The following is a 26576-nucleotide window of genomic DNA, read 5'->3' as shown; positions in this document are numbered from 1 at the left end:
GGGACATGGTGGGCAAAAAGGATGGAGCAGGGGCATGCACAAAGACATCGGAGGGCAGGGGGAAGGAGAATAGGGGCAGCAAGCTAAGCACAGAGTTTAAGCAGGAGGTCAATGATGGGGCATAGAATTGGGCAATGGAGGGCAGGAGGAGTGGACTGGTACATCATACTAAATTGAGGGCAGTGGCAGCACATCAGACCATGCATGGCAGGAGGGAGGAGGCTAGTCCATGGATTCACACAACAGAGGATAGGGAGGAGGGGGATGGGGCAGCAAGCTAACTGTTCAGAGAAGGCGGGTATTAGAAACTTTATTGTTTTTAAAACATTTTGTCTGTGCAAACTACTTAAAATATGAACAAGTATGCAGCATAATCTCACTTTTATTCAGGAAGAAGAAGACGTTAGTGACTGTGACTCCGGGCTCACTTGGCAAAAACACCCCCTGACCCTCCACCCCCTATCGCAAAATGTAATGCCCGTGAAAAGGGTAGGTGAACACAGTGTTATATAGAACATAGTCCTGAGAGCACGATTGAAAATGAAAACTAGATATAGTGTATGGTATAAACTATGCACCAAAAAGTGTGATATAAGATGAACCAGGCGTGAAATATAATATGCAATACATTGTGCGCAATGACAGATTCATTGGAGAGCGCGAGATAGCACAGGCACTAGCGCGTGCTATGCGATATGCGCCTTGGAGTGTAATATGCACAGGGCAGTGTTGTGTAACCTAACTAGTCTCTAAAGTTGTAATATAAAATATGTGCTGGGGAGTGTAACGTTGCATATGCACTGTGACAAAGATATGGATCCCAAATTGTAATATGTATGGCATAGCACTGTGCGTTATAACATAGGCATCGAGGAAGGCACGTTAGATAGGGCAATATAACCCGTGCGAAGACAAGTGTGGCATGACATTTTCACGGGGTGGTGTTACAGTGCACATGGGCTAGAGAGTGTCATAGCATATGCACTAGCTAGTGGAATACAATACAGAGGTGTGTGGCACTCGGCAGGCAATGGTGGGTGTAACACAGCATTGGGCTCTGTCAGGAGTGCGCTGTGACTCGCAAGTGATGTTCGTCCCCTTTCCAGAGAGTAAAATAAAAAGTATTACACATCCGGCAGTGGATGTGTGTTTTATTAACTGTGAGGGGGGGTTCTTGCATTGTTTTGGTCGAATTTTTGTCGAATCCCCTTTGAATGGCTTAGTGTGCATGTGTATTAAATGTGCCCGTCAATAGCTACCCATGTTTGTATAAATAAACGACAAGGGTGTCTACCGGGATTAGGCACGGTAGAGCATCAGACATGTCAGAGCTTCACTAGTGGTGTAAATACATTCCACGTGGATTAATTGCATGCATAGTCGCCTTTTAATGAATATCACGCAAATCGTCATGGTGATAGGTACGTACGGTTTGTCCAGCATGTCCTAGGTGTGTCTATAAATATATATTTTTTAAAAATAATAAAAAACAGTGGCCGGCCCTGGGGATTGGGGTCAAAAAAATATAATTAGGAGACAGGCCCTGGGGGATGGGGTCATCAGGGCCAATAAATTAGAATAAGAAGGGGAACCACACAGCCCCCCTTCTTAAAAAAATAAAATAAATAAAAGACTGGCATCGTCCCGGAGGCCATGCCCCCTCCATGCAGCACTCTGCAAACGCGCCCCCAACAGGCATCTCCAGTATGCGCCAGGGAGCTGCGCTGCAGACAGGTGTTCTGAGGCCAAGCCCCTTTTTACACCTCTCTGCAACGCAGCTCTGTGGCGCTTACTGGAGGTACCTAGTGGTCTAGTGTGACCCTAGGGATCCTTAGGATTCAAGGGTACTTAATCTCTCAACTTAGAACAGCCACAGGGCGCGTTTACACAGTGGTGAAGGGAGGGGACGGGGCCTGAGGTGACGTGTGCAAACACGCACCATGGCACGTTTTAAATTGGGGATTAATTTCCCTTCAATACTGAGGGCCCCTGGGGGCTAACTAGCCCACCAAGTGCTTCCAGTAAGCGCCACTGAGCTGCATTGCAGAGAGGTGGTCCAGGCCGTGCCACGTTTTACACCTCTCTGCAACGCAGCTCTGTGGCACTTACTGGAGGTACCTAGTGGGCTAGTTGGACCCTAGGGACCCTCAGGACTCAAATGAACTTAATCTCCCAACTAAAAACGGACACAGGGCGTGTTTACACAATGGTGAAAGGAGGGGGCGGGGCCTGAGTTAACGTGTGCAAAAACGCCCTGTGGTCTGTTTTAAGAGGTAGTTTTAATCCCCATGCCCTATTATATACTAGGGGCTTATAGAGGAGGTAAGGCTAATCACAGGGGGACCCCAACGCATAATGTTCCCTAGTGTATGTAGGTGTTTTCACTGTATTCTAAGTGTCTTTGAACATAGCACTGGCTCTAGGACTGGTTAGTCAGACTCAGTTACCACCAGTATCCGTTAGAAAAAGTTGAGGGTACAGGATGATTTTGCAACAAGGCTTCTTTCTGCTCTTCTTTTTGTTCTTTCTGCACGTTATCCTTCTTCCTGCACTTATCTTCGTATTTGAGGACTTCTGTTGCTTCTTTCTGCACTTCTTTTGTTTCTTTCTGTGCACACATCCTATCTCTGTAGGCATAGTTAGAAATTAGCATTTAAAAAACCTTTGAAATTAACAGAAAAAACCATAGGTTTCAGGCACGTTATAGTTAGGAATTAGCATTTAAAAAACCTCAGAAATTCACTGAAAAAACCATAGGTTTCAGGGGTGTTATAGTTAGCTGGACTTTTCACTTGTACAAAACCATTGAAATTCCCCCGTTATAGTTAGTTCAGCTAACTATAACTCGCGCGCCCGCAATGCACTGCTGATGACGTTACATATTACATCACTCATGACATGGTCAGTGACATCACTCATGACATCACTGATGACATCTCAAATGACATCACTGATGACATCACTGATGACATCATCCTTGTGATAGAGTGGCAGACCTCCTCTCTCCCTAATATAACCTTTGATACACACATTCAAAAATAGAGACTAAAATTTTCAAAACAATGGACATACCAATACCAGTTACAACAACCTCTTCAGTAATTCTAAGATCCACATACACATCCACTCATTCACCAACAGTCCAATACAGTCACTCATACATGTACTCACTCATCATATGTACTCATACACCTATACATCCTGTTACACAATGCCACTCATCCATAGAGTTACTCACACACATAGTCACTCATGCTAATAAAGAATCAAACATACATTTACTTGCATATACAGTTATACACACACCACCACACTTACTTCTACGGAAACTTACACATACTTAGTCTTTTAAACAATCACTTATAGAAACACATACTTATTCATACAGGAACTCTTTCAATCTCTCACTCTCACATATACTCACATATATACACCAATGGTCACATATACTAGTTTAAAACATATGTAGTTACTCATAAAGACACTATTGAGACAGTCATTCACTCACTAACACACCCATACACACACTCATCCACCCATACAGTCCTGCACACATACTGTGTTCAACACATACAAACAGTGAGTCACTCATTCATGCACCTATGCACTACGTAATACCCCCCACCGAACCATGCAGACACTCAGACTGATACTCAAAAAACCAACTAATAACCTATATAGACACCCATGTAGCTACTCACCAACCCATGCAGCCACTTATACACAAAGTGAGAGACTGATACAGATATTTACATATTTAAACATTACTCACTAAGCCATGTATTCACTATGATACACTTAATCAGTCAGTTACACAATCAATTTTTCAAAAACAAATCATCCATTTAGACACTTATATACCCATTTATTCTTCCATCGACCTTGAGATATACATATATAAAACATATTTAATTTTCAGAATAACACACATTCACTGGATGATGTCATCAGTGATGTCATCAGTGATGTCATTTGAGATGTCATCAGTGATGTCATGAGTGATGTCACTGACCATGTCATGAGTGATGTAATATGTGACGTCATCAGCAGTGCATTGCGGGCGCGCGAGTTATAGTTAGCTGAACTAACTATAACGGGGGAATTTCAATGGTTTTGTACAAGTGAAAAGTCCAGCTAACTATAACACCCCTGAAACCTATGGTTTTTTCAGTGAATATATATATACATGTGATCAAGGGCTGTGGGCCCGAAACGCGTCATGGCGGCATTTCTTGCATCTAAATTAACAGCAACAGCACTAACTGGTGTCCGTTTCCTGCTTAAGAAGCTTCAACATATTTTGAAACTTTTTGACAAGTTGGAGTTTGGTTCATATATATATATATATATATATATATATATATATATATATATTATCTACTGGCGGTCGCCAGTAGATAGTTATAGTTAGGACCGTGTTTCCATAGGAAATCCGCAACATTCTATTTGGAATAACTTTGGCGCCGGTCGAAGAATCCTCGCGAAATTTTCAAAACTAATGGGGCGCTACGCTCCGCTCCTACCCTGAAAGTCTCGGGGGGATTCGTCAAGCGGGGGCTGAGAAAAAAGGGGGGTCCCAAAACGCGTTTTCCCCATGCATTTTTCCATAGGACCTTTAGATACAGCTACAGCCCGAACGGCTGAACAGAATTACTTGAAATTTGGCAGAGAGGTAGTCCTCAGGTCAAGGATGTGCCTTTTGTAGGTCTGGTGTAAATCTGTTCAGTAGGTCCTGAGAAAATAGCATTTAAATCAATATATATATCTGTAAGCGCGCTCCGTGCGCTTACCGTAAGCTTACCGTATGCGTACGGTGCCGTGCGCGAGCTCAATTCTGATTGGTGGTTACATGACTGTAAACATTCGAATCGGTCGAAATCAGGAAGTGTCGGCCGCCATTTTCTGTCTCTCGCACTGAGAAACAAAGGTGGGGAACGTGAAACGGGGGCAACGAAGAGAGTTGCAGACCCCCTAGTGTTTGTCAGGGGGTCCAAGAAGGACCCAAAAGTACGAAAAATAAATTTAATAATTTTAAAAAAAAATCGCGGGGTACGCGTACGGTAAGCTTACCGTACGCGCACGGCAAAAAAAAAAAAGAAAGAAGTAACAATCACATTTATTCATTTATTAAATAAATTAAAGGACCCACAAGGGAGAAAAAAACAAATGTTACTGCGTAAAAAAAGGCGAGGCGCGCACGGCATGGACTGCGCAACGTGGGCAAAAAAAATAAAAAATAAATACATAACTTAGCATTTAAAAAACCATACAAATTCACTTAAAAAACCATAGGTTTAACACACGTTATAGTTAGGAATTATCATTTACAAAACCTTGCAAATTCACTTAAAAAACCATAGGTTTCACACATGTTATAGTTAGCTGTACATTTCACTCGTAAAAAACCAATGAAATTCCACGTTATAGTTAGATCAGGTAACTATAACTTGCGCGACCGCAATCCACAATGTGTAATTTCAGATGTCATCATTGATGTCATGAGTGATGTCACTGACCATGTCATGAGTGATGTACTATGTGACGTCATCAGCAGTTTATTGTGGGCGCGCAAGTTATAGTTACCTGATCTAACTATAACGTGGAATTTCATTGGTTTTTTATCAGTAAAATGTCCAGCTAACTATAACATGTGTGAAACCTATGGTTTTTTAAGTGAATATATATATATATATATATTCACTGAAAAAACCATAGGTTTCACACATGTTATAGTTAGCTGCACATTTTACTGATAAAAAACCAATGAAATTCCCCCGTTATAGTTACTGTAGGCAACTATAACTCACGCGACCGTAATCCTCTGCTGATGCTAATACTGTATTTAGACACTTATTTGCCCATGTCTTCTTCCATTAAATTTTAGCTATACATATATTACAAATATTTTTTTTTCATAAAGACACATATGTCATCAGCAGAGGATTACGGTCGCGTGAGTTATAGTTGCCTTCAGTAACTATAACGGGGGAATTTCATTGGTTTTTTATCAGTAAAATGTCCAGCTAACTATAACATGTGGGAAACCTATGGTTTTTTCAGTGAATTTGCAAGGTTTTTTAAATGCTAATTCCTAACTATAACGTGTGTGAAACCTATGGTTTTTTCAGTGAATTTGTACGGTTTTTTAAATGCTAAGTTACTTTACGCCATTTGTGGCGTGCGCGCCCACTTAACGCAGTTCGTTCCATGCGCGCACCGTGCGCGCACAGTGAGCACGCGGTGCGCTTCGCGCACCGTGTGCCCACGTTACGCTAGATGGGCCATGAACGCACGATGCGCTTCGCGCACCGTGCGCACATGGAGGACATATGATGAGCATCGTTGTGACAGGTAAAATATATGTTTTGCATTTAATGTACTAAGACATGCACAAATGGTGCCCTGCGGGCACCATTTGCACACGGGGTGGGGAGAATGTGGATTTTTATTTTTTTTTTAATATTTATTACCGTGCGCGTACGGTAAGCGTAATCGGCGAAATTTTCGAAAAAATTAAAATTGCCTTTTTTCACTTGGGGGATCGTTGGGGACACCCTCGACATGGCTAGGTGCTTGGGAGCTGTCTAAACAGCCCCTTTATATGTTTTTGCTCTTTGAATTTCATCCCCCTGTCAGATTGCGAGTGAGAAAATGGCAGCCGCCGCTTCCTGGTTTCGACCGATTCGAATGTTTACTAAGATCTAAGAGCCAATCAGAATCGCGCTCGCGCACGTCACCGTACGCGTACGGTAAGCGCACCGTAAGCTGGCTCAGATATATATATTGATTTAAAGGCTATTTTCTCAGAATCTACTGAACAGATTTACACCAAACCTACAAAAGGCACTTCCTTGACCTGAGGACTACCTCTCTGCCAAATTTCAAGTAATTCTGTTCAGCCGTTCGGGCTGTAGCTGTGTCTAAAGGTCCTATGGAAAAATGCATGGGAAAAACGCGTTTTGGGACCCCCCTTTTATCTCAGCCCCCGCTTCACGAATCCCCCCGAGACTTTCAGGGTAGGAGCGGAGCGTAGCGCCCCACCTATTTTGAAAAATTCGCGAGGATTCGTCAACCGGCGCCAAAGTTATTCAAAATAGAATGTTGCGGATTTCCTATGGAAACGTGGTCCTAACTATAACTACCTACTGGCGACCGCCAGTAGGTAATATATATATATATATGAAACAGTCTCGTCTCACCAGTTTTTACAAACAACAAACGAGAGTGGACCCAAGATAAGTGCTGGTTTTCTATTTTATTTCTTTAGAATGTCGCCATGACGCGTTTCGACAGCTCCCTGCCTTGATCACATGATATATATATATATATATATATATATATCCTAAAACCAAGTTCCCCCACCGTCCAAACTCCGACGGAAAAAAAAGGTACGGACTCCTCTTTTCGTGCCAAACTTCTGTTTATTCTTTTTACCACTCCAGCTTGTTTTGACGCATTTCACATATACATATGTATGTACACATACAAACTTCCTTAATTTATAAACTGCAAATATATAAATAAAAAACACTGACACAGCAATCAGAGACAGATAATGGAAAGGCCTGACCTAGAAACTTCCACACCTTGAAAAACAGAAACTGCAGTCTCACCTCTTTTTTCATAATGTATGGGTACTCTGTGCCTGAATGAGTATTCTTTTGACTTACACTGGGTGTGCTCTTGTGTCTGGACAAAGCTAAAACTCTCTGAAGAGCTACAATGAAAACGAAACACGTGTCAGGGGTTGTTTTAATTCATTCCAGGTTGGCTTGGATGGTATTTTACCAATCCAAAGCTGTAATACAGTGCCTGGAGGGGTAAAAGGCTTTTGGCATTTTACAGCATGGCGTGGATGGCATTGCGCTAATCCTATGCTTAAAGACCTTGCTCTAGATACGGCAAAAGACTATCTCATTGTGGATGGCAAGGCGCTAATCCAATGCTTAAATGCTATGACAGACAGACATTTGAGGTGAGTAAATTCAGAGTGTCGCTGGTGTTGTAGGGTGCTCTGTACATGAGCCGCTCTCCACCTAAACTTAAGAACTACCCAGAGTTCTCCATTTCTTTTTTGCATAATGTATGTGGCACTCTGTGACTGAAAGGGTATTCTTTTGACTTACACTGGGTGCGCCCTTGTGTCTGGACAAAGCTAAACCTCTCTGAAGAGCTATAATGATAGCGAAACACGTGTCAGGGTTTGCAGTCCCACTTCTCACCCTTGCCATCTACCAAAAGGCAGTGCTTAGGAAGACTAATCTGCATCTTTGTTAAACAAAACACCTAATGGAATTTCTAAAGGCAGCCCAGTTATCCCTTCTCACATTTCAAATGTAACAAATGTATTGATTCCAACCTCGATAGAGATCAACACTGTAAAACCATGAGACAAACTACATAAAATATTAATTCCAGTCCCTGGTAACAAAGCATTTAAACAATTAAAAGATCTTCAGGAAAGATTTTACACCTTAAGAACGTTTCACCTTACAAGCGCATTCATTAAGTCATAAATACTTGTTAAATTAAATTTAAAATAGAAAGACTATGGTGATTTTGTGCATCTGCAATTGCAAGACAAATATAAATTGCATGTCGTAAATTTTGCTTCCCTCCCCAGCATGGATCTCATAGGCCAGCCTCATTTTTAGAATCAGACCACTGCCAATTATAAATATTTAATGATAAAATACCCAACCTAAGCAAAAGTATTACTCACCTTACGCTGTGTTCCAAGGAGAAAATAGGTACTTCTGAACCTACCTATTGCCTAAGATGTTTGAAAAGGATATATCCAATTTTCAATTCATACAGTGTGTGATATCCGAAGAATAGCTTAATTTTGAAATAGTTTTTTTTTTTTTAAATAATGTGGTCTGCGAGCGGTCCATGACTGCAAGTACTCTATTTTACATTCCAGTCTTTCTAATACAAAGGTAAGGTTTAACATGACAGTATAATCCTTATTAGTAGCTATAAATGTTTCATACTTATATATTTCTCTCAAGGGGCCTTCAGGAGCATGGATTAAGCAGTAGGCACAATGAACTATTTTCGCCATGGCTAAAGCAAAAGTGCTAGTTTTATGGCTAAGGTATTAGTTAATGCAGGACCAGGCCTATGTGGGGTGGAATTACGAATAATGTGATATCAGGTATGGAATTCAGGGCTCGAAGGCGCATTTGAGAGCTGGTGTCTAAGCCGATGTTTGGGTGGTCCTGCTGCTCTAGACTTGCTCTAATAAATGCATTCAAAGCATTAAGGACTTGTGTGCTCTTTCCTGGGGCACAGCGCAACACTTTTTGGCAACGAGGAGGGAGATGTGTTATGGCTAAGGTATTAGTCAATGCATGGTCATGCCTATGTGGGGTGGAATCTAGATTGATGTGACATCAGGTATGGAATTCAAGGTTTGAAGGAGCAGTTGAGAACTGGTGTCTGCGTTGATGGTTAAGGACGCCTGTGCTCTTTCCTGGGGCACAATGCAACACCTAGCCAGAGCATATTTCAGGCGCAATGCCTGCACAGATACTTCTGGGCCTACTATAGATACTTTTTTTTGTGAAGAATCTTTACTTCATATAGATTTAAAAATGGCCATTCATTAGGAGGGATATATTCAAGTGCATAGGTAAGTATTGGGGGAATTTCCACTTTGGAAATTTCCAATTAATACATAAAATGTCTCCTCCCTGAAGAGCTATAAAATGTATTGAATATGCCTGCGTGCACTAAAGCCCTGTTCCCTATATGCAACATATATGGTTTGTTATCAACATTCTGAGAGAGCACTCTGCCCAAATACATGTACTCTGCCCAAATACATGTATACCTTAGCCATTTCTAAGCTGACTCCACTCAGATTACATATATAGGATGGAAATGCTTTCTACCCTTAAAAGCCATCACTTTAGTTTTGGAAATATTCATTATCAAATACTTATTTTCAGCATACATTTTTAAAACATTCAAGGTATGTTGTAAACCAATTGGAGTAAGGTAAAAAATAATTACATCATCTGCGTACATCACCACATGAAAATTGTAAAAAGTGAAGCGTGGTGGGAAATTCATTGTATTTATAAACTGGGTAGGTAAGTCATAAAGGAATAGAGAAAAAAGGAGTGGTGCTAATATACATCCCTGTTTCAGACTGATCTTTGTTAGAATTTCCAGTGTTAAACCTTTTTTCTCTCCCATCAGAACTCTATACCATGTGGAGGAGGGTAATGAGATTATCAATCGAAAGGATACTAAGCTCAATCAGTTTCCTTTACAAAACCCATCCATCTCCTCTATCAAATGCTGTTGAAAAGTCAATGAATGAGGTTTAGAGACTTTGAGATTTTGATACTATGTATTTAGTTATCAAAGTTCGAACAATTGCAATATTATCTGTAACTGAATATTTGTGTCTGCAACCGGATTGATCAATTTGTATACACCCAATCCTACACATGTTCCAAGATTATTGTCCTAAAAATCTTTCCTGTAGTATTGAGAAGGGCAATTTCATGATAGTTACGTTGGATTGAAAGAGCCTTTCTTATGCAACAGAATCACAATGCTCTCATTCCAGGAATAAGAAAGCTGATGTTTTTTAGCAGTATGTAAAAGTGGAGACAAATGTTTAGCCCATGCTTCTGAATCTTCTTACAAGACCTTTACTGGAATTTGGTACAGGCCCATAGCTCTAGATGGTCTTGCTCTTTTTAGAAACTTCTAATCTGTTTACATGTCTGGGGCACTATCTCCTCGGCATCATGTATTAAATTTTGCGATAGAGCCGAGATGACTGCTTTGAAAACTGTACCTGATTAGGTAATTTATCCAGGCCAAGTTTGGGATTGAAACGATAGAAAGTGTTTTTTTTAAAAAAAAAATCCACTATTCAGTGTGATGCGATTCCAGAATAATTTAGAATCTTTATTACGTACTGCCTGAGGAAGGCCAAACTAGTTCTGGTCTGCCACTTTATTTTTTTTCCTGTTTTTCCCTTTTTTCCGCACAGCTTGAATTTTTTTATTTCTGAGTGCAATATATTGAATAAACTATTGCTTTGTAAGTTTGTTTATTTCTAAGGAGATTTTTCTGGCTGAGAAGTTTTTGGGACATTTTTGTTTTCTGTTTAGATGGATTACTGACAATCTCTAAATGATGGAGTACTTCCGACAATCAGTTCTCATTAACAGAGATGAAATTTTCACCAGACCCTGGAGGTAGTAATTGACTTATTAAACTGAATAGTGTTTAAAGCATCCCAAGTAGATTCTGCCTTGATTTTAGTCAAACACTGTTAGCCCATTACCAACCACTAACAACCAATTCAAGATTTGTAGCGGCTCTAGAGTCGTTTGAATAGTTGTATTATCACTTCCATGAGAGTATTGCACATACACTTCTGTACACTTCTAAAACTTTACTAAAAATGTCATAACTGGAAATTATGTAATGTATAATTGAAGATCCTGTGATTCCTCTTCTTGTATGTGTTGCCGCGATACCTGGGTCAATTCTTCCATTTATTATCACTTCATTGATAATAGAGAGAGATTCTAGTAACAGTCTACCACGTTTATCTGCTTTATATTTGGTTGGAAAGGTAGATTATTTAATGTCCCATGCTTCGTCAAACTCTTTGTTCCCATACGAACTCAACAGGGCATTTGAAATCTTAGCACTATAATCACCCAACATCATTTGGGAGTTTTGTTCATGTTCTAGTTTCAATATGATCAAAGATTTGGATTAATAGTGAGTTGTTTTGCTGTCCTGGAAAAATGTAGATATTGAAAAAGAGGAGAATATTTCCCTGGTGATTTTCTAAATTTGACAGATTAATGGGAATGCATTGTTTGCTTTTACAGGAGAAATATCAAAATCACAATAATAATCTATGGAAAGTAAGATGGCTAGACCTCCTCTAGTGTGGCCTTTACTAACAAGACTGAGCCAGCCCATCTGTTTCATAAAACGAGTCTGTGACAAATTTTTGAGTGGACCATGTCTGATATTTCATCTAGCAGACCTGTTAAATTCCAGGAGACCGAGGAAAAATGAATGCTAAAAGGGTAAATAAGAAAATGTGTTTGACTTATTTTCATTTATCTTCCCAGAAAGCAATGACATATATACTTCTTTATTAGCTGATGTGAGGGCAGATGCTCTAATTTGTTTGACCCTGAATTGACATGAATGAAAATTGAATTTGGAAATTCATACCCCTTGCTCCCTTCGGAGGCCATTAGAAAAGGCTCCATAACAGATACTGGGCTAGATTTACTCTTTGGGGGATTTAAATGGAAAATAGAACGCACATCAAAACCATTTTTCTGGAGAACATTGCAATGTTGCATAATTGTTGGTGGTACTAGATTGAACGAAAAGTCAACCCTCACAATTGATAATTCCTTTTTTGGGAAAATAGACTCATTTTATTTCTGCAGAGGAAAGAGATTGTAGTTGAGGATAGATAATCCAAAGAACATTTGTCTATTTAAAGGACTACTGTATTTAGGAAAAAGGTCTGTAATTTTAACTGTTGATGGAAAGTTAGGTTGATTGCTATCTTCAGCTACTGGGGTCAGTGATTCTGACTGACTAAACTTTGCTCAGAGAGGCTTTGGGAATATAGATTTAAATTCCTGTTCATGAGGATTTAGTGCACCTCAAGAAGCTTTTAAAAAGGAAAGATGAAACAGGAAATGATTGCAAGTCCTATGCTAAATATTTCTGATGTGTGGCAATTGCCTCTAAGCTGCTGGGAATGGTCGCATTATTTACGGATAGGTCTTTCTCCAGTGTTTCTAAGTGCAATCTAATGCACTTTGGGAGTGATTTAGCATTTTGCTTTTCTCCTTTTATGATATTTTTGAGTATTTCTAATCTATGCATTAGTTGGTTTTACCGGCGATACTTTATGTGCCGCTAATTGACTGTCTTCATCTCCTTTCCATGTTTAAATTTTGGGAATCAGGGAAGAGATTAGTTTGGAAGTGGCTGATGGTCTGATAGGTCGTCAGAGAACGGTTTGTGAAGAGAAAAGACATTCTCTATACTGGCAGTTTCCTGCTTTTTATTATCGCTCAAACTCACTCTCCCAGCTAGCGTGACGGTTGACCATTTTTGATTTTCACTTTCATTCTTTGACTTTTCAGCCACATTCAGACAACTAATTTGATTTTTAATCATTGACCATCAGTTGACTTTAAATATCCCATTTTGGATTGAAGGTGATTTTAGTATTGCTTTTAATATTTCAAGATTATGATCAAAGTTGGATGTTCTCTTTTCCAAGAGAATCAAAATGTATTCCAGATATCTCTGAAGTGCTTGAAATACCTCACAGAGGCGCACATAATCACCAAGAGGATGTGTTAAGATGTGTTTAAGGGGAATTCAGGAGAGCATGACAAATCCTCAGCAAGTGCAAGGCCATCACTGGAGTGCTATTCAAAAGTTTGAGTGTTTCTTTTGGTGCTCTAATCCTATTTATAGATGTTTGAGAACTAACGTCTAAATCAGTCAAGGTATAATCTACAGGATGCATAATTAATGCTTTCTCGTCAGAAGTTTTGATTTCATTCAGTTGGATTTCAGGATGAAAAAGATTGTTAATGGAGGACAGAGGGGGCTCGATCTTTGAAAGGTTTTCATTCTCCAAACAAGAAGCAACTTCCCGAATAGAGTAATGTATATAACCTTTACTCTTAGCTTTTTTTTTATTGCAATTTCTATTGCAGGAGCGTTTAATTTTTAAAAGAATTCTGGAATAGAAAGTAATCCTTCAAGCAACTCAATATGTATGAAGTGATTTTTTCTGCCTACCTTTTAATCTTTGGGCTGTCTGTTGTTTTGTCTAATAATTGGAATGATTTCTATGTTTTTTAATTGTTATAATAACTGTTACACATAAGTAATTTGCTGTTCTAACTTCAGTAAGTAGACAAATGTGCTTTGTGTGAAGAAGAGAGTTTAATTCCTAATTGCACTGCTGAGCACATGTACTCCAATACTCCGTGTGAAAAATTGGGCTGTTGGCTGCCAACGGTGTGAGCCCTGGTCAAGCAACAGGCACAATCTCTAGCAGGGTGAACTACCTAAAGTCACAAAATTAACCTGTGCTTAACCCTGGGTAGCTTGACACAAAAAGCAGTCAGGCTTAACTTAGAGGCAATGTGTAAAGTATTTATGCAGCACAGAAACAGTAATAAAGTGAAAACACAACACAAGAAAAATCCCAAACCAAGTTGGAAAAATAGAGACAATTTTAATAAATTATTTGACACTAAAACGACAAAAATCCAGTAATGGTACAAATTAAAAAAGATTTTAGTAAAAATAGTGCTAAAAAACCACAAAGTGCCAACTTGGGATATCTGGTCATGCTGGACCATGTTAAAGTCACATTTTTAGGTTAACCAAGATGGAGCGCATGTCGGATGCGGTCACCAGGTTAGGCCCGCTGAAGTTTATCTTCTCAAAGTCCGTGCCAAGAGTCACATTCGCATTGGAGGGGGCCACAAGGAGCAGGGAGAGCATTGCAGGAGGCTGCCGGCATAGCGCAAAGAGATGGCCTGGCGTTCTGGGCGGGTGTTGCTTGATCTTCGCGTTGGCGGTCCCTGCGAGCAGTCGTTGCTGCAGTATGAAGAAATACTAGCATTTGTAATACCAGCATTTGTAAAGCGCACAGCTACCTCCGAAGAGGTGTCCCGGCGCTGAGAGCCATCGGTAAGATTAAGCAAGCCATTGCCAAGAGTCACATGGTGCTGGGCTTACCTGCCGCCGGAGCCGGGGATCGAACCGTGAACCCTGTGGTCTGGAGTCTGGCACCCTGGCCGCTGCGCCACACCTCTTCCACGTTGGAGTCTGGCTAACGGAGCTTTGCGCTGAATCGCAGTGCGAGTGGCAAGGTCTCAGTGCAAACGGGCCCATTTGTGGTTGCAAAGAGCCCAAAAGCTTGATTTCAGCTCTCTGAGCCACACCAATGGTACAGGACCTGAGGGGCACTGCCTGGGAATCAGGAACTCACTTCAGTTGGATCTAGATGCTGGTTCAGGAAGTTGGGAGCCTTTTATGTCACTGAAGCTCAGATCAGGAGGCCAGCAGACTAACTCTTGGAGTTTCTCTGGTAGCCCAGGGTTCAAGATGAAGTAGCAGGTCCAGTTCTCCTTCCCCCAGTAAGAGGGCAACAGGGAAGAAAGGCAGCAACACAGCAATACAGCAGAAGGTCAACAGCCCAGTAGTGTGACAGTCCTTTCAGCAGCACAGCAGTCCTTCAGCTCCAGAAGTGTACTGAAGATATGGTGTGTGAGGTCCCCTTTTTATACCCTGGTGCACTGGTTCTGGAAGGTGGGAGAAGTTTCTAGACAGTGGCTTTGAAGTGTATTGAATTTCCTGTTGCCCCTGCCTGGCTCCAAGTTGGGTGCAGTAACAGTGTGGGGTTGTTAGGCTCTTTGTGTGAAGGCAGAGCACAGGCTATTCAGTTGTAAGTGGGGCAATGCTCAGCTACGCCCCCCATCGTGCCAGCAGATGGCCCATTCAAGCACACCTAATCCCTCAATTGCATGACTATCTGGGACAAAGTCTAACTGTCAGTGGTCCAAGGCAGGCTAAAGGCACAAAAGGGCTAAGTGCAGAAAAATGCATATACACAAGGTTTGCTGTGTTGTACTCATACGAGTGTGACAACTAACCAGAGATGCTCAGTCTAAAGAGACAGAACAGGTACCCACTGAGACTAGTGAGAGAGAAACTCAGATAGGAGATCTGGAGGATCAGATAGTTTGTTCATACATTGGTAAGATTATAGAGTCCATCAGCCCACCCTGAATGGCGGAGCCTCGTCATCTGGACCTATAGGAGAGCAGGATACCGGCCATAGTATAGAGCCAACAGACCCACCTGGGAACCTGACCCTGATACTCCAGTTGGAACTCTTAACCAAATGTATATCCGAACTATGTGGACTCCAAAGAAGTTGTATGTGAATATGTGTGCAGTGCTCTAGTGTGTGTGCTAGTTAAAAATGACTACTGGGGCAAAAAACTAGGTTTATTGTGAGTATGTCCAAGTGTCATATCTAAAATCACCTAATAGTCTTAAAATATGTAGACTAATTCCTGACTAGATGTAATTGTGGCCGACATGTTTCAGCCGGAAGGGTCACTTGACCCGGCTTTCTTCAGGACCTAGACAAATGTAAGGAATAAACAAAGAAATGGCTACTGCAAAAATAAACGCAGAAAGTGCAGGTGCGTACATAAAATAACTCTTATAACAAATAGTAGTGCATATACTGGTCCGAACAAGACTAGTGGCAATCGCCACCCTACCAGATGACTGGACCAAGTAGTAGGAAGGTGAAAATCACCTCTTCTTTCCTAAAAGAAAAAATCAAACTATCACAAACTTTCACCTCACAGAAAGTACCTGTTCATTAATGCCAATTTGTGCACTAATATATTACAAGAATAACCCTCAAGGTGGTCACATTTATCCAAAAATTCATTTGCAAAATATCGGACTTACCCAGCTTTGTGTGGGAGAACCGCCTCACCTCACCCGGCTGACTGCTCGGAGGAAGAGGCACCGCTCTGTTAGTAGGTAGAGTAAAAACAGAAAAGTTGCCAACAGCTTCTATTTCTGACTGCAAACTCCACCCAAGTATCAAACATTATTAAAACCCAGTAGGGGTCTTACACCCTCAAACAACAGCGCCCCAAATTAGCATGGCTACGCAGGACAAAAGCTTAGATGGGACCCAAAGGATGATGGGAATCATCATGAAAGAGTCTAACATTGAGAATACTGAAACCACAAGATCTCCAGGGCCCTGAAGCAACCTGTAGTATCTCAACCCTCATGCCTAAATGTTAAGAGCCAGTCAATATAAGCCAGGCATATCAATTCTACCCGCTTAAAAACTGCCACAAACCGCCATCACGCTAAGAATTGGCATGAGGGTAGGAACGAGACTAGGGAAAAAGAACACAACAAAACGGCTACTAACTTCACAGTGGATGTGCTAGGCTTACTCACCTATCCGTCGGTACCTCGAGCCAGGCTGCGAACAGTCTGGGAGGTGACGGTAGGCGGAAGGGCAGCTCTATTTAAACCCACCGTAATTAGTGCCGAAAAGCTCGATTGAATGCAGCTGCCGCTTTGAAGGATGTTAGTAGGCATGCGCCAGAGTGCTAGTAGTGCGCACATAGAAACACTATTGCAGACGCGTGCGCAGTAAATGCATTGAACTGTCCGTCAGCCCGTAATGCCGATACAGTCAGCGCATTAAAGGAACACTAATCATGACGCGTGCGCGCCGAGGCGGACTTGTTCGTTTGAAATATACAGTTATTTACGCATTGACCACAGAGGGTATGCCAATAGTGACAAGCCTCGACATGTCAATGATAAAAAAAGGGGGGCTTGTCAGGCTTACCACCCGGGCATCAGTGTGGAGAAAACATGTAAAAAACATGTGGAATAACACTCACGATGAGCATATGCAGCCGCAAATGTGGCGTAAGTGCTTGCAGAACAAAATACTTAATAATACCCACATCATATAGAGTACCATGGGAAATTATGAGAACATGAAAGGTTGACTGTGTCAAGGATGTATCAGGGGGAAAAACCCAGCGCGATGTGCATAGTGCTTGTCCCAAAGTGACAAGGCTGAGACAGTGAAACAGTCAATGCACAGAAAACCTCTGTGCCATGTTTAACCCTTAATTGGAATATGCTAAAACAGCAAAGCATGCATGGTAGTACGGGTATATCAAAGTGTATGATTCCTGGGCATTGTCTTTAAATTATGGTCGAGAAAAATCAATATGATGGTATATTACCACTAGGTAAATGAATAACACGTCTAAGCCTCGTTAAGACCCAAAACCGACAAAAAATACATAAGAACAATTAATAAGTCATATACTTATTATGTCAGTTCAGGATGTCTTACTAATTATGTTGTCTCAAAAAAAGGCACAGAGATCAAAACTTCAAATCAGAGACCAAGGAATACAGTCATTTAGACCCTGCGAATCCGTTTTCATTTTGAAAATCCATTTCTGTTCTTTAAGGAACAGAAATCTGGAAACATCTGGCACGTGTTTCGGGATCACCGGACGTTCAAGTACCACCCAACGTAAGTCGTCCGCTTTGTGATTTTGTGCAAGAAAATGATCAGTAAGACAAGTAGATTGCTTCTTGCACCGGATGGTACTCTTGTGCTCGCTAATACGTAGCTTGATTTTGCGTGTAGTGTAACCAATGTATTTGAGAGCACACGGACATGTAATCATGTAGATCACGCCGTCGGAGTTGCAGTTGGTGTGACGCTGCAGAATCCACGGGCGACTCGTACCTACATCTACTGATGTGGTTTTGGTTGTTTGGGGGCAGACACTACAAGTACCACATGGAAAATGGCCTCGTACCGGGCTCAAAGCCCACAATGTATTGACTTCACACGTGGGTTGTGATAGGGGTCGTGTATGGACCAAACTGTTCCGTAGGGTAGGTCCTCTTTTGAACGCAAACAGTGGGGGCAGGATGTTATCGGATGTGACATTAAGAATCCGCCAGTGTCTCCTCACTGTTTTCTGCAATTGGTTAGATAAGGTGCAGAAGGTGGTAACGAAAGTGAGCCTTTCATTCGCATTCTTGCCACGATTGTGGTCCAATAAGGCATCCCGATCCTTATTGGATGCTCTTTTAAGGGCTTGGCGTACCAGACGCTTCGGATAATCTCGCGCCCGCAATTGAAGAGCAAGTTCGCTGGCATGTTTGTCAAAAAGTGCTCGGGTAGAGCAGTTCCTTCGCACCCGGAGAAACTGGCCTACCGGAAGGTTCTCTCTGAGAGCCCTGGGGTGATGGCTATCGAAGGATAGCAAAGAGTTTCTGGCCATTGGTTTTTTAAAAAGTTCACAATGTAAAGTCCCTTCAGTTGGAAAGATGGAAATGTCTAGGAAGGAGAGTCGTTGATGACTATACTCAATCGTGAACTTCAAAAAAGTATTTTGGAGATTGAGCCAGGAATGAAAAGCCAACAAGTCAGGAGTGGTGCCTCGCCACACCACTAAGACATCGTCTATGTACCTCTTCCACAGCACCAGATGTTGTCGATAGGGGTTGCTGTGGTTCAGTACATAGTTCTGCTCGAAAAGATGAACATAGAGGTTGGCGAGGCTGGGTGCAAAAATGCTACCCATAGAGGTCCCGGAGACCTGGAGAAAAATTTGGTCCTCAAATCCAAAGAAGTTCTCCATCATTGCGATTCTAGCGCACTCCATAATGAAGTTAACAGGAGTTATGCTATCTAGATCGCGGGCCTCTAATAGTCCTTTAATGCACTCCAGAGTCTCTAGTTGGGGTATACAGGTATACAGAGACTCAACGTCAAAGCTGGCCAGGATGTCAGTATCGATGTTGAACTCGATCTCAGGTAAAAGCCGTAACACATCCGATGTATCTTTGAGATAGGTAGGCATTTCCATAACAATAGGTCTTAAGAAGAAGTCAACGAACTTGGACAAAGGCTCAAGTAATGAGCCTATCCCCGAAATGATGGGTCGTCCTGGTGGGGGTCGTTGACTTTTATGGATTTTCGGTATGCAATAAAAATAGGGCATTACCGGATTTGTATTGACCAAAAATCTGGCTTCATGTGGCGTGATCCACCCTTCTGCCTCTCCTTCCTCAACCAGATGTTGTATCTCCAAACTGATCCTTGGTGTGGGATCTGTGTGTAAGACTTGATATGATTTGGTATCATTAAGTTGTCTTAGGCACTCGGTCCGATAAGCCAGAGTGTCTTGAAGGACAGTGGCACCCCCTTTGTCCGCAGGCTTAATAACTACGGAGGCATCTCTTGTGAGCTGCTGGAGGGCCAGTTTGTCCTTGTTGGTAAAGTTACTGTAGTTAGTGAGACGTTTGTCGCATTGTGCCATCACCTCATGAGTAACAGCTTTTTCAAAGGTGGATACCTGGGGCGGGACCTGATGTGCCAAAGGTGTAAAATTGAATTTAGGACGTAAACCCGTATTGGCATCACTCAGGGACAATGGGTCTTGTATCTCTCTATCTTTAAAGAAGAAATGGAGTCGTATCTTTCTAAAGAACTTCTCCAGCTCACACCTCAAAGTGAAAGCATCACCCCCATACGTGGGTACAAAACCTAGACCCTTGTTCAGGACACTCAGTTCATCTGTTGTGAGTGTCCTGGAGCTAAGGTTGACCACCAGATCATTCAGTCCCCGGTCGGGTTCGGGGTCTGTTGCTGATTGCCCCTCCTGCTCCGAGTATTCGGGAAGGATTGATCTTCCTGCCAGTGGACCGACGGAGTGCCCCTCCGTTTGCCCCTGGGACGTCCTAGGCCCTGACCTAAAAAAGACTGATTCAGGTAGGGTTGTTGTTGTGGTGGAAACATCTGTATATGGGGCGGGAAAGGGGGCGGTTGATACCCCCAGGGAGCTGGTGGCCACCATTGTCCTTGGTTCTGAAAGAAGCCTTGTGCGCCCCTCCTTTGATTGTATCTGCGAGATTGGCCTCTACCTCGGCCTGGAGGGGTTCTGGCAGTAAAAGAGTCAGAGTCACTTGATTCTTGGTCGGACCCAGATGTTGAGTAGTTAGACCCATACCGTCTGCCCTTGCTGTTAAACACTGGGGCAACGTATGTGTCACTGGTGTAGGGATAGATCTTTTCCCAGGTAAAGCGAGCCAAATCCTTTTTAAATTTATCTATTTTATTTATCAGGATGTTGTCGCGATATTCCTTGTTGGTTTTGTTAGTCTCGTCAAGTTGTTTCTTGAAGGCAGTTGTTGAGAGGGTTGTTTTAATTTGACCCTCAAGAATTTGTATTTCAACCAGAATGGCATCAGCCTGGCGTTTCGCCGTGCTGATTATCAAAATAAGCCAGTCACGGGTACATCGCCAGGCGATAAGTGACCAATCTTTCATGAATTGTTTGTCCGTCAAGAATAGTCTCGGTGTGTTCGTCACGATAAGGCCAGTGGGGGCACATTTCCCACGCAAGTATTCAGCCATCACCAAACCATGGATGGCTGTTCGTGATTGTGTTCTTTTTAAAGTCAGTAAAGTGACCCAGTCATCTTTGGGACTCCCTGAGATTTCCGGTAGGGAGTCGAGAATGCTGGGATTGTCCGATAATATGGTACTTAAGGTTTCATCGTCAAAGGCTAGACCTGCAAAGTCAGCCATCATGAGGTAAGTGTAAGAGGGTAGAAGACCCAGGGGAGCGATAAAGAGCTTCACGCAAAAATCTGAAGCGTTATCAAAGACCCACAGCCAAAGCTGCTCTAATCACTAACAACAATCTATACAAAAGGGTCATAGGGAGAATAATAAAAGACTGAGTGATCTCAAATCCCCACTCAAAAACCTGACAACTAACCAGAGATGCTCAGTCTAAAGAGACAGAACAGGTACCCACTGAGACTAGTGAGAGAGAAACTCAGATAGGAGATCTGGAGGATCAGATAGTTTGTTCATACATTGGTAAGATTATAGAGTCCATCAGCCCACCCTGAATGGCGGAGCCTCGTCATCTGGACCTATAGGAGAGCAGGATACCGGCCATAGTATAGAGCCAACAGACCCACCTGGGAACCTGACCCTGATACTCCAGTTGGAACTCTTAACCAAATGTATATCCGAACTATGTGGACTCCAAAGAAGTTGTATGTGAATATGTGTGCAGTGCTCTAGTGTGTGTGCTAGTTAAAAATGACTACTGGGGCAAAAAACTAGGTTTATTGTGAGTATGTCCAAGTGTCATATCTAAAATCACCTAATAGTCTTAAAATATGTAGACTAATTCCTGACTAGATGTAATTGTGGTCGACATGCACTACTATTTGTTATAAGAGTTATTTTATGTACGCACCTGCACTTTCTGCGTTTATTTTTGCAGTAGCCATTTCTTTGTTTATTCCTTACATTTGTCTAGGTCCTGAAGAAAGCCGGGTCAAGTGACCCTTCCGGCTGAAACATGTCGACCACAATTACATCTAGTCAGGAATTAGTCTACATATTTTAAGACTATTAGGTGATTTTAGATATGACACTTGGACATACTCACAATAAACCTAGTTTTTTGCCCCAGTAGTCATTTTTAACTAGCACACACACTAGAGCACTGCACACATATTCACATACAACTTCTTTGGAGTCCACATAGTTCGGATATACATTTGGTTAAGAGTTCCAACTGGAGTATCAGGGTCAGGTTCCCAGGTGGGTCTGTTGGCTCTATACTATGGCCGGTATCCTGCTCTCCTATAGGTCCAGATGACGAGGCTCCGCCATTCAGGGTGGGCTGATGGACTCTATAATCTTACCAATGTATGAACAAACTATCTGATCCTCCAGATCTCCTATCTGAGTTTCTCTCTCACTAGTCTCAGTGGGTACCTGTTCTGTCTCTTCAGACTGAGCATCTCTGGTTAGTTGTCAGGTTTTTGAGTGGGGATTTGAGATCACTCAGTCTTTAATTATTCTCCCTATGACCCTTTTGTATAGATTGTTGTTAGTACTCATACGAGTCTCACGACGAACCAAAATCATTTCAATTATGGCTTGCAGTGTCCACTGATTTAGGGTGAATTTTAGCTTCTAAATGAAGCAAAATGTGAGGAATATCTGTTTCTGCTTGATGTGTTTGCAGGTTCCAAAAAACAACCGCACAGGTTTAATTTTTGCATTCCTTAGCGTATTGCAAGGTATGAGAGAAGGAGGAGCAGGGATACCTACAATAGATAAAGCACTGATGAAAGTTGTTGACCCGTTCACCTTACTGACCTAAGCACCTGTTGTGCGTTATTTTCTTGTAAGGGAGGTCGGGCTTAGGGTTTTGCCTCTCTCTTTTTGTGGATATTTATTTCAACCACTTGCCCACAACATGGGATACTAACATGGTGTGGGAGGTTGTTGGTTTTTGTATTTTCAGAAACAAAATCCCAAAGCGGGATTTTCTTTTGGTAAGACAAAAACATTTTTAAAGTTTGATGGACGATACTGTCATTTTGATGGTACCACCTGTCAAACTTTTAATACATTGATGGCGACAGTGGTTCCTGCTAGTGTTATGAGATGTCCCCTGGGCCAGTGGACATCTGTACATTTGGCAGGTGAAGAGCCCTCTATGTAGCAGGAGTAAAGTACTATTAAGCATTTTTCTCTTCAACAAGTAACCAAACAATATATTCCAGTCTTTACACACTGTTTCCAATAAATATTTCGAAGGTCAAAAAAGCACCTTTCTAAGTTTATTGGCACCAAAATAAAGAATGTACTAAATAATACTCAAACCTACTAGCTTTGTCAAAGTTTATTTTTGTTTTGGCTCACTTAACCTTCTATATAATCAGTTCTTTAGAAGAAAAGAACACTGGTTTAATAATACAGAGATTAAGGGCCATATGTAGGTAGCTAAATACCGGTCGGTAATGGCCGAAATTCGGTAAATATCCCGTTACCGACCGGTATTTAGGCAATTGAGATGTATGTGGCAGGATTTCAGGATTCGGTAATTTACCGAATTGGAATTTTAAGAAATCGGTAAAATACCAATTCGGTAAATTACCGAATCCTGAAATCCTATGTAGGGGGCACTCAAGTGAGTGCATTTTTTGTTTCTGGATTCGTTATTTACCACCAACTACAAGTTGATGGTAAATGACGAATACCTTTGAAAAAGCAATTTTGTGCTTTTTGGAAAGTGCCATGTGGCAGACATACATGCCCTTAGGGCATGTATGTGTGCCACATGTGCACACATGCACGATTCAGGGGTGCAACAGGGTGTCAATGTGACACCCTGCCACCCATGAATATGCTCCCCCTATTACCGATTCGGTATTTACCGAATCGGTAATAGTGAATAGCTTCCCATTCATTCCTATGGGCCTCCAGGTCCATAGGAATGAATGGGAAGGGATGCATTATTACCGAATCGGTAATTACCGATTCATAAATACCGAATATTACCGAATGGTTACCTACATTCTATTTACCGATTCATAAATACCGAATCGGTAAAATTCGGTATTTATGAATCGGTAAATATAAATTATCTACATATGGCCCTTAGTGTATATCCCTCCACAGGTTTAGGAGCAAATGATAGATTAACATAATCATTATCCATAAAAATGAATTTCATCTTCGAAATTTTGGTAATATTTTTGCAGGTGTTGAGGATGGTTAGTGCTCAGTATATCCAAAAAAAACACTGCTTAAATGGTCAAAGAGTGCCTGACTCGAATTTTAATAGTCAACGCGTAGTTATAACTTTGGGGCATCAGATTCACAAGCATATCCTCTCTGTCACTTTTTTCTTGATTAGGCTGGCCACATTTTCCCTTATTTTAATTACCCCAACTACCATAGTGCTGATTGTAATTTAACCATAATATTATAATAATGTGTCTTCAAACTTTTGATGAAATGATTGAAGTATATACAAATTATCTTTGTATCCATTATAATAAACATTAATTCAATATTGTATATGAAAAAGGAGTCTGTTCAGATTTTTCTTACTCATCCTGTAAAATAATACATAAATATTAGTAAAATGTTTGCCTCTGTATCCTGTGTTAAGTGATGGTCCTGTTTTGTTTTTGTGCTTGATAATATTTAATGATAAAGGTGCCAGGGTCACCTCCTGACTTCTTGAAGATTTGTGTCCAAAATGTGCCAAGACAGCGGGCGCAATAGAGTGAATCACTGAGTTGATGCAGATCTTTTTCTTTTCCAGACTCTCGATGGCTTTGTTTTCGTTGTGGCATCAGATGGCAAAATAATGTACATCTCAGAAACAGCTTCAGTGCATCTAGGATTGTCCCAGGTAAGAGGACCTACATGCGCCAGTCGCCAGTCGTTCAAGTCTTTGTTTGGCACCAGCAGGGGGTTAAGTGTTGTGAAGTCTTACTTTGAACTGTTCTGTTGTAGAAAGAGCAAGACCTTTTCTAAAAAAACTGTTGATATCCTTCATAGGTTGCAGAACATTAGAGGTTCACCTGCTAGGCGCTATTAGCATATATCTAATTTGGGGGGTGTCACACATTTGTTTCCTCGCGTGTCAAGGTGAATAGCCAAAAGATGAATCTTGAGAGCCCCCATGTTCATTGCCTGCATGCTCCTCTGTGTGTAGGTCACATGGGGTTATACTGAATAGTGAATGTTCCCTTGGCTAGGGTTTGCATAAGATCAACTGCTCACTGCTGCCAAGGAATTGTTAAATATTTGGTTTACAAAAGGCTTATAATTGTAATACGTGTTTGCACAACACCAGCGCCTTCTGAAGCTACTGTCTCTGATCTAGTGTATCATTCTTCCGCCCTGTGTGGAAATGCCCTCCACAGTACAGATCTTTCACTGGGAGGTTTGTAGACCTCATGATGCAGCTGGTGTTAAGAGCGTTTCCAGGCTGTTCCTCAAGACTTGGTGTGGCCTGCTTTGAGATATAACCATAAAATGGGAAGATATTGTATCCATTGCTACTGAGGAGATTTTATGTAACAGCACCAAATACACCTCAGGGAAGGCACCAGACGTTAGGCAAGTTTTCTCAATTTTGCATCGGCAGGACATTAAAATGCCGCTCATGCAGGTATGAAACCGGCCAGGTGGCAAGCCTAACAGCAAAACCTAGCAAACAATAGATAGTTCAAGGTGTTTAATGTTTTAGTAAATAATCAGAAAACAAAGCCCCATTCGTAGAACAATTAGGTTGTAACTTGCTAATAGAGGTACTTTACATCTGGCCATTCTAGCTTGTAAATTCTGGTCTACTCTAGAAATCTCATGAAAATCATGGTAAAGGTGCACAGGCCAAAACTGCACTTTATCGGTCTATTACTTTTATTATTCAGGCCCGCACAAAAGAGTAAAGTGTTCCAGTGAACGTAATGTCTGAATAAACCAGATTAGCGATCCTAAAAATATGTAAAATGCAAAAATCATAAAGAGAAATCGATTGAAATTATTTATTTCAACTGATCCTACTCAGGCACTTAGTAGGTCATATTTGAAGCATGCACACAGATGTATGGTAGCTAGTTTTGATAATTCCTGGCACTTTCATGAACTATTTATGACATGCATAAATTACACTTGCTTTACTCAGACAGTGAATTAGCCAAATTGGTGAGAATTATGATTGTATGTAAGCGTAATGTAAACTTCTCATACTTTACACTTTTGTTTTAGCAATTAGACCCTAGATTGGCACCAACACACAGAAAAGGCAGAATAAAGCATGACAACAGGGATTGGAGTTACATCCTATAGCTTACAAAATGGAGAATTCTCTTTGATTCCAAAGAGAATATCCCATCATGCAAAAATGCTCTTAGCTATCCTTTGTGTTACACAGATCAGAATTACTCAAATATCTTCAAGTTATTTAAAATGTGGAGTTCAGACTAGTAAAACTACATTTACCAATAAATACTCATTCAACCCCTTGTGCCAACTATGGTTCCTAGAAAAACAGATTATGTGTACAGAAGACAAGGGAAACCGAAGTGTGGCTGGCTTGAGGATC

General features: G+C 41.4%; 1 protein-coding gene across 2 annotated transcripts in view; it reads left to right on the top strand.

The window, feature by feature from the left end:
• Positions 1 to 26576, top strand: part of SIM2 (SIM bHLH transcription factor 2) — a 484182-nt gene that overhangs the window by 219406 nt on the left and 238200 nt on the right. For both annotated transcript variants that reach the window (XM_085621287.1, XM_085621288.1), the window contains exon 3: positions 24786 to 24875. In XM_085621287.1, coding sequence (XP_085477413.1) covers positions 24786 to 24875 — 90 coding nt within the window. The remainder of the gene's footprint in view (positions 1 to 24785; positions 24876 to 26576) is intronic.

Source organism: Triturus cristatus, chromosome 8 (assembly GCF_964204655.1).
Source record: "Triturus cristatus chromosome 8, aTriCri1.1, whole genome shotgun sequence".
Lineage (NCBI taxonomy): Eukaryota > Metazoa > Chordata > Amphibia > Caudata > Salamandridae > Triturus > Triturus cristatus.
The sequence above is the reverse complement of the archived record's forward strand: the minus strand, read 5'-3'. Positions and strand labels throughout refer to the sequence as shown.